Source organism: Cyprinodon variegatus, unplaced genomic scaffold (genome assembly GCF_000732505.1).
Source record: "Cyprinodon variegatus isolate N-32 unplaced genomic scaffold, C_variegatus-1.0 Scaffold173, whole genome shotgun sequence".
NCBI classification, from domain to species: Eukaryota; Metazoa; Chordata; class Actinopteri; order Cyprinodontiformes; family Cyprinodontidae; genus Cyprinodon; species Cyprinodon variegatus.
The window spans coordinates 1,096,232-1,113,129 of record NW_015150626.1 but is presented as its reverse complement, the minus strand read 5'-3'; the positions used below and the strand labels follow the sequence as shown (position 1 = coordinate 1,113,129).

The window sequence follows — 16,898 nt, the reverse complement described above, 5'->3', positions numbered from 1 at the left end:
TATATATATATATATATTGTATAAGTTAAATTAGATAATTTATTTGTATCAATTTTGATACATTAGGCGTTTGTGTACAATATTATATACCTTTTCTGTTGACTACATGTGTTTGATTGTATAAGTTGGGGTTTTTTAAGATTAGATAGATCATATTGATGATGAAAATTTGTTATAATAATAATAATATAATGAGTCAAATACTGAAATGTATACTTTTGTGCTACTTTGTGCTGGCATTTTAAATAATACCCCACATAATGTAGTTCTAATGTGAAAAATAAATGAAAATGCACGGGCTAACAAAGTTTTGCCAAGACACGTTGTACTGTAGCATTAAGCTTTCTCTACCACAGCAAAGCCACACCACATAATTCAAGAGTTTTAGTTTGCCATAGGTTGACCCCATTAGGATGTAAAAGTTTCTTTAGCAATACATTTCTATATACTCTAGATCAGTAAACATGCAGCTGGAGATTAAGCCATTATGGCGATTCCTGAACACTAAAAGATAACTTTATGTGGTTAGTGTTTATTGGTCCCTCATCCGGTTTCAGATAGTTTTTGCATTTAACTTCAGGTGGTAATATTTTATGCCATTCATATAGATAGAGGAAAACAAGGAGAAAGTTATGACGGCTTTCACTTCTCCGCCTCATCAAAGAACCTCATTTTCTCAGAGTGCACAGAGTCTTTGAGCCGTTGAATAGAAGACGCCGTGTCCCCTGAGATGTGCTCTGCAGTGCCAAATATGTGGGTAATTTGTTTTGTTATAACCAGGGTTTCTTTGCTCTCACTTGTTTCTGTAGATGTTTGTTGAACTAAGTGTTTCTCAAACACTGTTTTTGTTGCACTTTGAGAATCTTGGACGATCCAAGCTTGCGCTTCATCTAACTTTGACTGTAAGGTAAGGCCTTCAGCTGGTTGGACCGAAACAGCAGATACTAGCTTGGCATGCTGGGATTCTGGAGTAGCTTGTATGTTGGATGTAATGATGTGTATTTTCCCAGACTTTAGTCTAACTGTATCATCTGAGGAAGATGAAACACCGGAAGACAAGATAGTGATCTTCTCAGGCATGTTGGGCACATCTGCAATCAGCTCACTTCTGACTTCGACTTGGATCTCTTCAAGCCCAGCAGCTGTGGTATCATCAAAGTGTTGGACCATGCCCTTTGTTGGGGAAGGTATGAATGGGCCAACAGGCTCACTTGTGATTGTAGAGCTGATATCGGCAAAAGCATCTGATGACTGGACAGAAAGGGGGGAACTTCCTTCGTCATCCCTTGTTTCCCCTACTGGGCTGCAATCTTCTATTTTCTCTGCTTTGTCAGGAATATTGCGTTGTTCCTTTGGGGATGAAAGGCCAAACTTGGGGAATCTAAACCAGCTTGTGCGTTCTGGACTTTTGGTAGCATCTTGCTTTGATTTTGCCTTGTCTTCCTTTTGTTCTGTGTGCTTTGTGGCTGATTCAACTGGTTCATGAGGTTCCTTTGAGATTTCAGTGTTTTGTTTGAGGTTATCCACTTTTGGAACATCAAAGTCAGAGTCACCAGTTGATTTTAAAGTCAGTTTGGGTGATACATTTTCTTCTTTTAGCTTAATCTTCATCTGCAGTTGATCTTTATTATCTTCATGCACAGTTTGGACAGTTTCATCTTCAGGTTTTGAACTTAAAAGACTTAACTGTGGTATGTTGAAGCTAGGGAGTTTAAATTTACTTGGAGATCCATGAACCACATTACCGCTTTCTGTTTTAAGGGGTTCCAGTTCTGCCTTTGCTGATTTGGAGGCATCTATTTCAACATCCGTCTTTGCACTTTTGATGATAACAGCAGAATCCTCCCCAAGCTCACTTCCATCATATTCAGCCTTTTTTTCTTTGCTATGTGTCTCTGTTGTTACCTCATATGATGCACTGCCAAATTTAGGCATTTTTAAAGTTGGCATTTTGAATTTTAAAGGTGAACCTTTAGACCTGACTTCAGCCTCACCAGCTGTTGTTTCAACAATAGTCGAGTAGTATTTTTCTTCGTCTGCAGAGAGTTTAACTTCTGTTATCGTTTCAGTTTTAACTTCTCCGGGATCTGGAAGCTCAGCTTTTACTTCAGTCTTTTTAATGCTTGACTTTGAAAAAGAAAACTTGGGAAGTGAAAATTTACTCTTTTTTAAGTTTGTGTCAAGTTCTGCAGTTGAGGATGCTTCCTGTATGGGGACTGCTGTAGATTCTTTAACATCAGCATCTGACTGGCAGATTTTGGTCTCTGTGGATGTGACAGCTTTCGGTATTTCAACATTGATATCTTTGTTTGATAAGTTAATGTCAGTATTACCCGCTTTGCCTTGTTCCACTGAAAAACCAAGACTCGGCAGCACAAACTTACGTCCTGATCTTTCTTTATCAGTTTCTGAACCCTGTAAATTTGTTGATGGACCCTTTATTTTAATGCATGGTCCTTCTGTGGTTACTGTAAGAACCTCCTCCAAAGTTGTACTTTCATCTTTTACTGTTTTGTCCAAGTCAGGTTCTTGTTTGTTCGAACTGTGAGTAGCAAGACCTAATTTTGGTAGCTTAAATGTTGGCATTTTGAATCTGGAAGGCGATCCATCACTGTCCTTTGGCACTAGCTTTATGTCAGGTGTCTTAGTTTCTTCTTCATCTCTGTCAAATAGAGGACCCTCACCAGTGGAGATGTATGTAGGGATCCCAAATTTTGGTAAACTAATTTCAGGCCCTTCAGTATGCATTGGAGTAGAGGTTTTTTTCAGCTCATCATCATCTGAAAGTTTGACCTCAGCTTTGACTTCTGGCAATGTAACTGCTACTTTTCTCTTTGATAACTCTAGGTCAGTGTCGGCTCCTTTGGCCTCTGCTACAGAAAAACCAAGACTTGGCAACTTAAACTGTCTTCCTTTTCCTTCAATTCCTTCAGTCTTTAGCTCTAACGATGAACTCTTACTTTCTCTGCTTGGTTCTGTCATGCTCCCTTGAATAACATCCTCTGAAGTTGTACGCTCACCTTCTTTGATTTCTACACTTTTATCAAACGGAGATGCTTCTTTAGCGGCGCTCTGAGTAGCGAGCCCAAATTTTGGGAACTTGAAATTTGGCATCTTAAATTTGGATGGTGATCCTTCTGTATTCTTCCTGTTTTCAAGTGTTTTGGTTTCAACCTCAACAGAAGATTTCTTTAATTTGTCACCAGCGATATCACCTTCAGCTTTCCCTTCTTGTTGTCTTACATCTACATCTGTCTTTAAGCTCAAATCAGTATCAGGCCTTTTTGCTTGCGGTACTGAAAAACTCAAACTTGGCAGTTTGAGTTTCCGTCCTCTCTCCTCATGTTCACTTGCTAGATTACTTAAATCAGCTGACATCCCCTCAATTTCCATGCTTGATCCCTCTACAGGAACTGTAACTACTTCTTTAATAGCTATAGTTTCGTCTCTGCCGGTTTTTGTATTTGTCTCAATAGAAGGTATTTCTTCAGAGGAACTCTGAGTAGTAAGCCCAAGTTTGGGAAATTTAAAAGTTTTCATCTTAAATTTGGATGTTGATTCCTCAATTTCCTCTTCTTCACCTTGAATTTTAGGTTCCTTACTTTCATTTTCTGTAGAGATTATTTTTAGTTCATTTTCAGGAATTTTGATTTCAGCTTGTTGTTGCGTAACATCAATATCTGTCTTCAAGCTAAAATCCATGTCGGGCACTTTGGCCTGTGTAACAGAAAAACCAAGACTTGGCAACTTAAACTTTTTTCCTTTTCCTTCACTTTCACTTTCCTCTGTTTTTGACTTCATTGATGGATCCCTAATTTCCGTGTTTTGTCCTTCTATGTTTAATGCAGTGACCTCCTCTTTTCCTGTTGTTTCTCCACCATCTGTTATGAGGTCCTTGTCCAAAGACGTGACTTCTTGGGTCGAACTGTGGGAAGATAACCCAAATCTTGGTAACTTGAATGTTGGCATCTTAAACCTGGATGGTGATCCTTCTGTTTCTCTTTTTGTACCTTTAAATTCTGGAGCTTTAGCCTCCACTTTAGATGATTTACTTAGTTTCTCATCAAGGAGCTTTGCTTCTATTTTGAGATCTGGTACCGGTAGCGTCACATCTACATCTGTTGTTGATAAGGTCATTTCAGTATCAATACTTTTAGTTTGTGTTGCAGAAAATCCAAGACTGGGAAGTTTGAATTTTCCTCCTCCAATTTGGTTTTCAGCTTCTGAGCTCTTTAAAACTGCTGATGGTGCCTCAATATCAGTATTTGGTCCTTTTCCATCAGCTTCAAGAATCTCTCCAGATGTTTTAGAGTCATCTTCTCCTTTTCTGACATCTCTGTCTAAAGAAGGTACCTCTTCATTAGAACCCTGAGAAGAAGAACCAAATCTTGGTAACTTCAGTGTCGGCATCTTAAACTTGGAAGGTGATCCTTCTTTTTCTCTTCTTGTAACAACAATTTCTGGATGTTTAGCTTCCATTTCAATTGATGTGTTCATTTTCTTTTCAGGGAGTTTGGCTTCCATACTGAGATCCTGATTTTTGACATCTGCATCTATTGTTGATAAGCTAATTTCAGTATCTGGTCCTTTGGTTTGTGATACTGAAAATCCAAGACTTGGCAGTTTAAATGTTCTTCCTTTTCCTTCATTTTCAGTTTCTATCCTTTTCAAATCTGCTGATGGCTCCTCAATATCAATACTTGGTCCTTCTTCCCCAGGTGCACAAATCTCCATTGTAGTGCTATTATCACCTCCTCCTGTTATGACATCTTTGTCCAAATGAGGTACCTCTTCTGTGGAACTCTGAGAAGAAGCCCCAAACTTCAGCCACTTGAATGTCGGCATCTTAAACCTGGATGGTGATCCATCTTTTTCTCCTCTTGTACCTTTGATTTCTGGAGCTTTAGCTTCAAACTCAATTGTTTTGTTTAATTCTTCCTCAGTGAGTTGGGTCTCCATTTGGACTTCTGGAACTGTAACGTCTACATCTGTTGTAGATAAACTAATTTCAGTATCAGCCTCTTTGGTTTGTGATAAAGAAAATCCAAGGCTTGGCAGTTTAAATTTTCTTCCCTCATTTTCAGTTTGTATGGTTCTAAAATCTCCCAATGGTTCCTTGACATTAATACTAGGTTCTTCTGGTTTCTTTGTGCTGGATGCAAAGATTTCTCCTGAAGTTAATGTGTCACTTCCTTCCATTTTGACATCTTTGTCCAAAAGAGGACCTTTTTCTGTAGAACTCTGATAGGTTGTCCCAAATTTTGGTAACTTGAATGTTGGCATCTTAAACCTGGATGGTGATCCATCTGTTTTTTTACTTTTTAATTCCAGATCTTTAACTTCCACTTCTTCTGGTAATTCAGCCTCCACCTTAACTCTCGGTTCTGTAGCACCCACATCTGTAGGTGATAAGCTAATCTCAGTATCAGCTCCTTTGGTTTGGGATACAGAAAAACCAAGACTTGGCAGTTTGAATTTTCCTCCACTTATTTCACTTTTAACTCCTGTTGGCTTTAAATTTGCTGATGGAGCCTTAATATCTATGCTTGGTCCTTCTCCGCTAGCTGCAAAAATCTCTCCTGACATTTTGGAGTCACCCTCTCCTTTTGTGATTTTTTTGTCCAAAGGAGGTGCTTCCTCTGTGGAACTCTGAAAAGAAAGCCCCAATGTTGGTAACTTGATATTTGGCATCTTAACTTTTGATGGTGATGCTTCCGTCTCCTTTTTTGTACCTTTATATTCAGGCACTTTAGCTTCAATTTCAGATATTTTGTCAAACTTTTCTGCAGGAAGTTTAGCTTCCATCTTGACTTCTGGTACTGTAACTTCCACATCTGTTGAAGATAAGCTAATTTCAGTGTCAGCCCCTTTAGTTTGTGAAACCGAAAAGCCAAGACTCGGTAGTTTAAATTTTCTTCCTCTTTCTTCTTTTTCAGTCTCTGTAGTTTTTAATTCTGCTGACGATTCCTTGATATCAATGCTTGCTTCTTCCGTGCTAGCTGCAAATATCTCTCCTGAATTAGCTGTGTCACCTTCTCCTGTTTTGACATTTTTGTCCAAAGGAGGCCCTTTTTCTGTAGATATCTGATAAGAAGTTCCAAATTTTGGTAACCTGAATGTTGGCATCTTAAACCTGGATGGTGATCCCTCTGTTTCCATTTTTGCATCTTTTAGTTCTGCAGCTTTAGCTTCAACCTCGGTTGGTTTGATCATTTTTCCTTTGGGGAGTTCTGCTTCAACCTTGACTTCTGGTACTGTAACATCTACATCTTTTGTGGATAAACTAAGTTCAGTATCAGGTCCTTTGGTTTCTGATACAGAGAAGCCAAGACTTGGCAGTTTGAATTTTCCTCCACTTATTTCGCCTTTAGCTCCTGAGATCTTGACTTCTCCTGATGGAGCCTTAATATCAATACTTGGTCCCTCTCCACTTCCTGCAAGAACCTCTGAGTCAGCTTCTCCTTTTCTGACATCTTTCTCTAAAGGAGGTATCTCTTTATTAGAACTCTGATAAGAAGCCCCATATTTTGGTAACTTAAATGTCGGCATCTTAAACTTGGATGGTGATCCTGTTTTTTCTTCTCTTGTGACATTGATTTCTGGAACTTTAGCTTCCATTTCAAATGATTTGTTTATTTTTTCTTCGGGGAGTTTGGCGTCCATTTTGACGTCTGGTAGTGTAACATCTACCTCTGTTGTGGATAGGCTAATTTCAGTATCTGGTCCTTTGGTTTGTGATACTGAAAAGCCAAGACTTGGCAGTTTAAATGTTTTTCCTTTTCCTTCATTTTCAACGTCTTTAGTTTTCAAATCTGCTGAAGGCGCCTCAATATCAACATCTGGTCCTTCTCCACCAGCTTCAAGAATCTCCCCTGAAGTGATATTATCACCTGTTTTGATATCTTTGTCCAAAGGAAGTACCTCTTCGTTAGAACTCTGAGACGAAGCCCCAAATTTTGGTAACTTGAATGTCGGCATCTTAAACCTGGAGGGTGATCCTTCTTTGTCTCTTCTCGAACCTTTGATTTCTTGAGCCTTAGCTTCAACTTCAATTGATTGGTTTAATTTTCCTTCAGGGAGTTTTGCTTCAGTTTCTGCCAATGCAACATCCACCTCTGATGTGGATAAGGTAATGTCTGTATCAGCTCCTTTGGTTTGTGATACAGAAAAGCCAAGACTTGGCAGTTTGAATGTTCTTCCTTTTCCTTCATTTTCAGTTTCTATAGTTTTTAATTCTGCTGATGGTCCCTTAGCATCAGTACCTGGTTCTTCTATGCTAACCGCAAGAATCTCTCCAGAAATCTTAGAGTCACCTTCTCCTTTGTTGAAATCTTTGTCCAAAGGAGGTACCTCTTTCATGGAACTCTGAGAAGAAGCCCCAAACTGCGGCCACTTGAATGTTGGCATCTTAAACCTGGATGGTGATCCTTCTTTTTCTCTTTTTGAGCCTTTGATTTCTGGAGCCTTAGCTTCAACTTCAATTGATTTGTTAAACCTTTCTTCAGGGAGTTTGGCCTCCATTTTGATTTCCGGTACTGTAACATCTACATCTGTTGAGGATAAACTAACTTCAGTATCTGGTCCTTTGGTTTGTGATACTGAAAAGCCAAGACTTGGCATTTTAAATGTTCTTCCACCTCCCTCATTTACAGTTTCAATAGTTTTTAAATGTGCTGATTGTTCCTTGATATTAATACTTGGCTCTTCTGTGCAAGCTGCAAGGATTTCTCCTGTAGTTGTTGTGTCACCCTCTCCTGTTTTGACATCTTTGTCCAAAGGAGGTACTTTTTCTATGGAAGTTGGAGAAGAAACCCCAAATTTTGGAAACTTGAATGTTGGCATCTTGAACCTGGACGGTGACCCCTCTGTTTCCTTTTTTTCCTCGGATTTCATCCTCTGTTGTGTCACAATATCCTCTGCTTGTTGACCTTTGATTGGAGACACAGTCAGACTAAGACTTTGCATTTTAAACTTGTTTGCTGTTTCTTCATTATCAGGATCTGTAGCCCTGGGTTCAACAATGGTAACTGCAAGAACCTCATCAGGAATGTCAAGGTCAATTCCATCTCTTTGGGCCTCTTTGTCTAAAGTATATACTCCGGTAGTGGAGCGAGGGGTGCCAAGTCCTAATTTTGGTAATTTGAATGTTGGCATGTTGAATTTTGATGATGATTGTTCCACATTTTGTTCCTCAAAACCAGCATCAAGTATCTTTACATCAGTCTTGCTTTCAGTGAATATCCCTTCTACATCTTTCTTTGTTTCAGAAGCTTTTATTTTTGGCATTGTGATTCCAAGCGTTGGCATTTTAAACCTACTTCCTTGTCCTTCAATTAGAGGTTGAGTTTGCACCTCAGGTTTTCCAACTTCCACATCTCCAGTTGGAATTAAAATTTCTGCTTTTCCTAGACTAACATTAACTTTTGGGGCTGGGGTTTTTATCTTAGTTTCAGTGTCTGACAACATAGTTTCTGTATTCTTTAACTGTGCCTTTTCTTCAGCTGTTATTACATCTACACTTTTATCTGAGTGTCCAAGAGAAAATTCTGGTTTGTCTATTTTTGGCATTTCTATTCCGATCTTTGGAAGTTGCACATCCCATTCTTTTCCGGTAAGTTCATTGTCATTCTTCAGAGTCTGAATTTCCGCTTCAGGTGACCTGGTGAGGGCCACCGGAGCTAAAACAATATTTTCTCCAGTGGACTCCGATAATTTTACCTCTGCTTTAGCCTCGGAATATGACGTTCCAATTTCAGGTTTGGATGTTGAGTACTCCAAATCTTTATCAAATCCCATCTTCCGAACCTTTTCCTCTAACATAATACCAGATTCTGCATGTTCAGCATCCAGGAGTTTTGCCTCAGCTTGACCTTTAGGCAAGGTGACATCTACACTAACAGCTTTTTTCGATACGGTTGCATCTACTTCATGACCTTTTAGCTTCGGCAGTGATATTCCAAATTTTGGAATTTTGAATTTACTTCCTCTTCCCTCAGTTTCAGACACCTTGGTTTTAACATCAACAGATGGACCTACAGCAGTTTCTGGTATGTTACTGTTAATAGTAACACCATTCGTAGGTGACTGTGTGTCAGAAATATCACTATTGAGATTTGGAGTAGCAGCTGCAAATCTTGGCATTTCAGAAGGAGACATTTTACATTTTGATAATCCTTTAACATCTTTTGTTGAAATTTTTATTTCAGGAGAACTAAAAGTTTGTTTTGTAGAAGATCCACTTCCTTCAACCTCATGAACCTGTAGTTCTCCTTTGATATCAGCACTAATATCAAAACTTTTCAATCCATCTTTCCTGACTGATGACTCATCTGTTGAGTCAATGTATTCAATACCATCTGGTTCAGGTATTTCTACTTTACATATAACTTCTCCAGTTTTCCTCTCATCTTTTCTTGTTTCAGTATTTAGGTCTTTTTCTTGAATAAAAGTTTGTTTTTGTGAGTCAATTCCGATATATGGTAATCTTCGGGATTTTGATGACATCCCAAAGCTTGGCATCGTTATCTTTGGTCTGGTCTTCAGGGATTCCTTTGTTGCTGCTGATTCAGATTCAAGTTTTAAATCTCCTTTTCCACTTGCTCTATCAAAGTCTTTGTCTGGAAGAGTGTAAAGCTCTTTACCAGATATTACAATATGTTGCGTTTTAGCAATCATAGTTTCCTGTTCCTCGTTGCACCCTGTTGGGCTAGTATTGTCATCCTTTTGAGATGTATTAAAATCTAAGTTGTTCTCAGTTAAAAACATTGTTTTGGAGATTTCTGAAGATGCAGTTATGTCAGACTTTTTCGTTACTTTTGTGGGTGTTTTTACAGATATTCTTTGTGCATTTGCATCTATGACAGTTATTTCTTCACGGATAAGCATTCCACATATATCAACTTGAGGCAGCTTAAATCCCGGTAGTTTTGAGACCGCTTCTTTCACACTGTTAACATCAATTGACATTTGCACTGTTTCACTTTGGTTTTCTTTATTATCTTTTTTAAAATCAGCTTTGGTTTCCTTTATTTTTGCAGTTTTCATAGATATGTCCTCCATACCTGGAATCTCAATATCTTCACGTTTAGGAAGCTGAGTGGTGGAAACACGGCCAGTTTTGTTTGTTGATTCTTGATCGTTAACTTTTTGCATTTCCTCTGAAATAGGAACATCACTCATGTCTGCTTCAGGTTGCTTACGCTTTGGACTAGATTTTTTGGATTGTTTCTGTTTATGATCCTTTGCTTTCTGTGTTTTTTCATCTCCTTTCTTTGGAGATTTGCGGACTGAAATGTCAAGCTCCACCTTTGGTAAACTGATCTGCGAGGTCATAGATTTGGATGGGGTTACCTTTAAACTCTCACTACTTTGGCTTTTGTCTTTTACGCCAAGCAGAGTCTGATCTCCCAGCAGTTTGGTTTTTGACTCAGAGCTTGTGATAACATTAGATCCTGTTACAGGAAGATCTTCTGTATCAACACTTGCTCCAAGAGTTTTAAGCCTTTTGGGGGAAGATTTTGCTTTTGGTTCTTTCTTGTGTGACTTTTCCTTTCCCAAAAATTTCATTTTTAATTCTGACCTCTCTTTCTTCCTATTTTTCTCCTCTGGGGATTTAAGAATTTGGTTTCCTTGATCAGTCAGAGCTACAGCTGAATCTGTTGATTTTAAGGTGTTTTCTATACTAATTAGTTGAATGTTTTGAGTGTCACTTGTTTTCTGACCTTGCAGTTCAGACTCTTTAACTTCCCCTGACTTCTTACCTGCTTGTATATTGACTCCTAGTGTTTCTCCTAAGGGGTATTCAGTGCATTCAGGTGAAAGCGTATCTGATTCCTGCTTCAGCTGAGTGTCACCACTAATCTGCATGGTTATTGGAACATCTGTATCCTGGTCTTCGGAGGAACTTATGCGACCTCTTTTTGTTAAAGTTGAGAGCTTTATTTTATGCTTCTTCTTTCCTTTCAGAGCATCCTGAGATTTTATAGGTGATTCTGTGTCACTTGTTGCAGGGCTAAGCTCAAGCTTTCTCTGCTCATCTGCTTCTGATGAACTGTGAGACCTTGTGAAACGTGATTTACGTCCTTTTCCAAAGGAGGAGAACTTTGGCCATGAAATACGAGCATCCCCCCGCCTTCTGGATTTTCCCTTCACCCTCATCTCTGTGGAGCAAACGTCCTCTTCCTGATGGACAACAGAAATATTAAGTAATACCTATAGCTAAATCATTTAAAAAGGAGAGAAGATGACTTACCGGAATAGCATCAGATTCAATGGTTGATTCACTCTCTGTGATGTCCGGCTGCCGTTTTATGCAAAGCTTCATTTTGTAAGCCTGCGCATGCTCCAAAATCTGAATGGCATCTTCATATGACATGTTGTCAAAATACACTGTGGCGCTAAGAATCTGATCTCCTATAAAAGAAAGATTACAAGAAAAAATGTAATCTCCTCGTAAAACTTTCACCCTGTTGAAATGTGATGAGTGGTATTGGTCTGTAGTGATTGACAGAATAATATAACTAATGATAATACTATTAAAAATACTTTTAGGCAGAAAAAATCATTGCTGAATAGACATAACAATCAGAAATTCATTACTGCCTATTTGGTTTCTGGAAATATTTTTCCTTGGCAAAGCTGTAAATCCCTTGGTACTTTTTTACATGGCATCAGGTTGTGGCTAAAAACTCCAATGTGTCTTATTGGGATATATTTCAAATTTCCATCTATCTAAAGTGACAGGGAAAGCATTTATAAGAGAGTTAATCAAATGAGTCCAAAAACTCTTATGGAGCTGAATAGAACCACAGCTCCGGTGAGAGGATCTGTTGAAAAGCCTTTATGGAGCAAAGAGAAAAAACACAGCTGTAAAGCAGCTGTGTGGGAGATGCAGCAAATATCAAGTCATGTTTGCTCAAACTGTGATTTTTTTTTTTTAAAACAATTCCTATGGTGGAAATCTAATATTACAACACACCGACCGAGAGTAACCATGGTGATGCCAGCATCATTTTGTTAATGTCATCTTCTTAAAGAGTGACAGGAATTCAACGGTGTTTAGAGGCTTAAGATTCAATAGCTCAAAGTTTTTAGCTTTCAAACAGGGTGGCAGCCCTGTCCTCATCGTACGCTTTGAGCTATAATGGAAAGATTATATTTATAGATCCCAAAAGACCTGAAGCTGTAATTTTAGAGAGTAAAATAAATACACGCCACACTTTTAAGATCATTATTTGTCAAATGTTTTGAATGCCATGTTTAATTTGTCCGCTTCAGACCAATGCATATGAAGTCCAATTTTAGCAGATCAAATGTAACACAATGTTGAAAAGCTCAAGGTGGATACCTTTGGGAGGCTCTCTAAAGTACAATGCAAAAGTTACACAAGTATTCAATAAAAATTAGTTTGAATTAATCGATATCATAAAATGAAAAAATATTATAATAATAATAACCTTCTTTCACTTCCAAACTTTTTGAAGCAGGTGATTCTGGAACGATTGTCTTTATGAAGATCCCCTCTTTCCCTCCTCCACTGTAAACAAGACCCTCTGCACACCCGCCTTTGGCTGCGTTCACAATAATCCCACCTTCAGGACTTTGGGCCTCCTGGAGACAAATCCAAATGAGGAAAGCTGTACTATTACCAGCCTTAATGGATCCTAATAATGGTAGAAGGGGTGAATGTTGTACCTTTGATTTACTCATTTTTGGAGTCGAAGTCCTTTCAAACATGGACCCAAGGCCAGACTTTTTACCTTTGTGTCCACTCCCAGTCTTGTGTTGTGGATCATGCTCTGCTTGAAACTAAAGAAAACATAATTTTAAAAACTTTTAAAATGTTATGCAGTTCCAATTAATCAAACCTAAAAACGGCTTTGATATTATTAAAATTTGCTCACTCTGGTTCCCAAGCTTTAGTGCAAATATTACCAGGTTAATTATGGGCTGTTTTGGTTTTAGACTATTAAAGTGAATATGAAACCAATTAAGATGAAAGAATATATTGTCTGAGTACATTGGTCTTTTTTTTTCAGAATTCACATACTTCATTTGTAAATCAGGAAGCCACTATGCTCGCTGTGCTGAGTGACATTAAAACTACTATTAGCAAAACAGGCCTTGAACTCAGAACCTCAGGATTCCAAGCTCTATGCCATAACCACTAGGCCACTACTCCCTTAAATATACATATAGATATGTATATAATACTACCAATATGCTAGAGCGTCCCGAAACCGGAAGATAAAAAACTTGCAGTTTGTTCTCAAAGCCAGCAAATTAACTGTCGACAGAAAACTCAGCCAATAAGACTCAGACAATAAATCTTTCTCTTTCTTGAAAGTCAATGTTTGTGTGACTTGCTAGTAGTTCAGTGCACTTTACCTCTTTTTCACCTTCAGAGTATTTTGCCGCCTCAGGAAACTCCTGGACAGGTGATGATCCTTGTGGTCGTGGTCTCTCCTCTTCTGTGAACTGAGTTTGTTCTTCACACAACTGTGTAAGCAAATTAAGCAAAAAAAAAAAAAAAAAGTTATTACCGGTACTATAATTCCAAATGGATACCTTTGTTAGTTTCCTTTACTGGAACAGCTACTCTGTTATTCAGCCCCAAAACATAGTGAATACAACAAGAAAATATTGGTCTTAAATAGAGTAATGCACCCTATAGCATTCAGTATAGGGTGTGCATCAGTCTATGCGATAAAAAATACTAATGTACGTACTGTTGCAACTTCTATTTTCCCTTGGAAAAAAAAACTCTGCATGCAGTTTTTTCTTTAAAAAAAAAAATGCATCTATTAGAGTGCCACAGAAACTCAAGATAACAGTCGATGAAGCCAGACAGTTTGTTTAAAAAGTGCAAAATTTCAACACACATCATGTAAAGGCAATGAACAGTCAATTCAATTAAACAATACAGACAGACTGGTTACAAAGTTAAAATAATCTAAGGTAACCAAGCAGATTGCATCAAGTCATCACAGAGAACTACCTGGAGTCAGCCAAGATGGAAATTCACTGGCTTGGTGTTATTAATTTCACAGGAATAGATTGCACTGAGAACACTTCTTTTAACCGAATAAAAACCTTGTGCAGAAACAAGGCCTATGCGACAATGGAGTGGGGGTTTGAGAAAACACAACAAAAAAACACAGAAGCATTATTCCAGGAGTATTAAGTAAAAGATGTACAGTGGATTCATGTGGAAGACAATAAAAGCTAAGTAGAAGAGATCTAAACCTGTGTTCAAGTCCAGAAAAACATCAAAATCAGACAGACAGAAAAAGCTCAGGTAGTAGCTATGTCTTTATGAGAAACAGAGTTAACCACAATAGGATGGGACCATGCAGGAGGGAGTCACAGCCAAACAATACAGCATACAAGATGGAAATACTGTGAAGTGACAGAAAACTAACAGTCACAACTAAAAGTCACTACACTTAGATGATCATGTCAACCATAGTTAGAGGTCAGGGATACCAGACTTAGAAGAGAGAGAAATAAAGATATGTGTAGAGGCTAGAAGGAGCTAGAAGGAGCCAAGGAGAATTTCTCCCCCTGGAGTGGGCTCTGCACTCTGCCCACCTCCACTCCCTCAAGATTATACCCGAGAAAAAAAGAGGCAATGAAAGCTAAACGTTAATGTTTACAGTGTTTAGCTTACAGCTTAAGGTTTTAAACTATTCTTGTTTTAAAAAAGAATGTAAAAAATAAAGATATTATGTAATTTCCATTATACAGAGTGAGGTAAATGTTGTCAAAATTAAAATTGGAGGCCAATTAATCCATCTCAATTAATCTTATCTGAATAAAAAAAATAAAAAAATTAAATCATCCTGTTTTTTACGTCTTCAAGACATGCCTGTAGTCTATGTAATGGTTCGGTTTTATCAGAATGAATGGGCAAATTTAGCTGACTATCATCAGCACAACAATGGAAATCTGTTCCATGCTTTCTGTCTCAACATCTCTATTTTGATTTAACTATAAAACATACATTATCTAAACAGAAGTTGTTCATTCAAACTCAATCCAATAACCTTAGATTTTGCAGCTAGTTTATTTTATTTCTTTAAAATGGCTCTTTGAATGATGAAAGTTACAGACCTCTGTTTTTCATGCAGTGCCAGGATGCAGAACTTTAGGCTGGTCAGGAGACTTGGCTCCAGTTTCTTCTTATATAAAAGTCTCATTATTTTCTTTGTGAGAAAAAGCTCTTATCTCGACATGTATTTGTTTTGAGCAGAAGAAGAACATTTATTTAACCACATTACTTATGAATGCACACATGACTTTCAAGACCGCTGATCATCAGACCTCATGGCTTTCTTTATTTTGCTATTTATTTTCATTATTAGTTAACATTGTATTTCTTCCTTAAACCTCTATTACCTCCATTTTTGTCAACTTTTGCCATGCCCATCTAGTAAGGTTAACGCCATCACATAATCAAACACTGCAGTACCTACACTGCAAAAACGAGCTAGAAATAAGTACAAATTTCTTAAATTAAATGTATTCACCCTTAATTTGAGTAGGTAAATGAGATGGTTTGCCAATGGAGTGAGTATTTTTACTCTTAAAATAAGATAATTAGACAATATGCACTTGAAATAAGAGAATTTAACTGTGTTTTCTTATTTTAAGTGTAAATTGTCTTGTTCCATTGGCACAATGTCTCTTTTATCTCCTCAATTCAAGAACAAATGCACTTATTTTAAGAAAAAATGACTTATCTAGATTTAGATTTTTTGCAGTGTATAATTACAGTTTAATTTCTGCAGAAATGATACATTTTATGAACCGTTATAATGATGAAGGGCTTGAATTTGGAATCCCATAAAAAAGTTGTCCAGGATTTTTTGAAGTAGGAGAAAATGGTGTCAAGTAAGGATACTAAAATGCTGCATGGTTCCAAATGTTCCTGTAGTGAGAACACAAAGTCCAATTTAATTTTATTAGAAATAAAGCTATTTTCTGAAGTCATCAGAGCTTTGTTGGATAATGGGAGAAATCAAACAGCATCATACAGATTAAAGAGAATGGCAGACAGGCCAGAGACCATGTTAAAGACAGGGTTAGGTTGTCAAATAATATCCCAAGCTCTGATTTTCTTATGGAAAATGTTCTTTCAATTATTAGAAATTAGAAATTGCACGAGCTGTACGACTATAAATTTACAATTGTTAAATCTTTCTTACAGGTTACCACACTCAATGGAAAAAAACACTGCAAAAGTGGGTAAAAAAAGGTATTTTGCTGAGATGAGTCTAACCCGATTTTGTATAATACATGCAAAACTCTACGCAGTGCATAACATTACCAACAAAATATTTCTATGTTAAAAACATACAATTTGACACTCATTGGTGTTTCTTATGAAAACAGCATATTTACTCACAGAATCGTCTTCTGTAGTAGGCTCTGGCGCTGGTAGTCTTCTCCCTGCTAAGAACACACAAAAAAAAAATTTATAATAAAATGTCAGTTTCCATGACTAGATTTGCATGCATATGGAACAACCAATCTGATATTTTTTTAACTTTGGTCTTTTTTATATATCTATTTTTCATCCTACGTTAATCTTGTCTGGATATGTTTTGTTTCTTGTTTCCTCTGCAATTTATTGTAATAGTTACATATCTTCTTTAGCATTTTCAAGCCTGGCTTCCCTTTCACAGCAGCTGCACATTTAGCTTGTAATGCCACAAGCCATGATATCAATTTTTAACATTGGTGAAACAATGTTCATGCAAGTTTCCTTTGCAAAATCTAAAGACTGCAGTGCCCTTTGCAAAACACCTACTTACTTTAGGATAAGATGTATATGGATTATTAAATGGACTTTAATTAATACTGGACCTAAAAATGCACCAATTAAGCATTCAAAAATC

At 37.5% G+C, this 16,898-nt stretch overlaps 1 protein-coding gene across 1 annotated transcript in view; it reads right to left on the bottom strand.

The window, feature by feature from the left end:
* Positions 1-24: 24 nt before the first annotated feature.
* Positions 25-16,898, bottom strand: part of LOC107087112 (protein AHNAK2-like) — a 26,970-nt gene continuing 10,096 nt past the window's right edge. Inside the window, exons 2-7 of the mRNA XM_015378494.1 lie at positions 16,406-16,452; positions 13,387-13,497; positions 12,694-12,807; positions 12,456-12,609; positions 11,252-11,412; positions 25-11,181 (exon numbers count right to left, since the gene is read on the bottom strand). Coding sequence (XP_015233980.1) covers positions 643-11,181; positions 11,252-11,412; positions 12,456-12,609; positions 12,694-12,807; positions 13,387-13,497; positions 16,406-16,452 — 11,126 coding nt within the window. The 3' untranslated portion in view covers positions 25-642. The remainder of the gene's footprint in view (positions 11,182-11,251; positions 11,413-12,455; positions 12,610-12,693; positions 12,808-13,386; positions 13,498-16,405; positions 16,453-16,898) is intronic.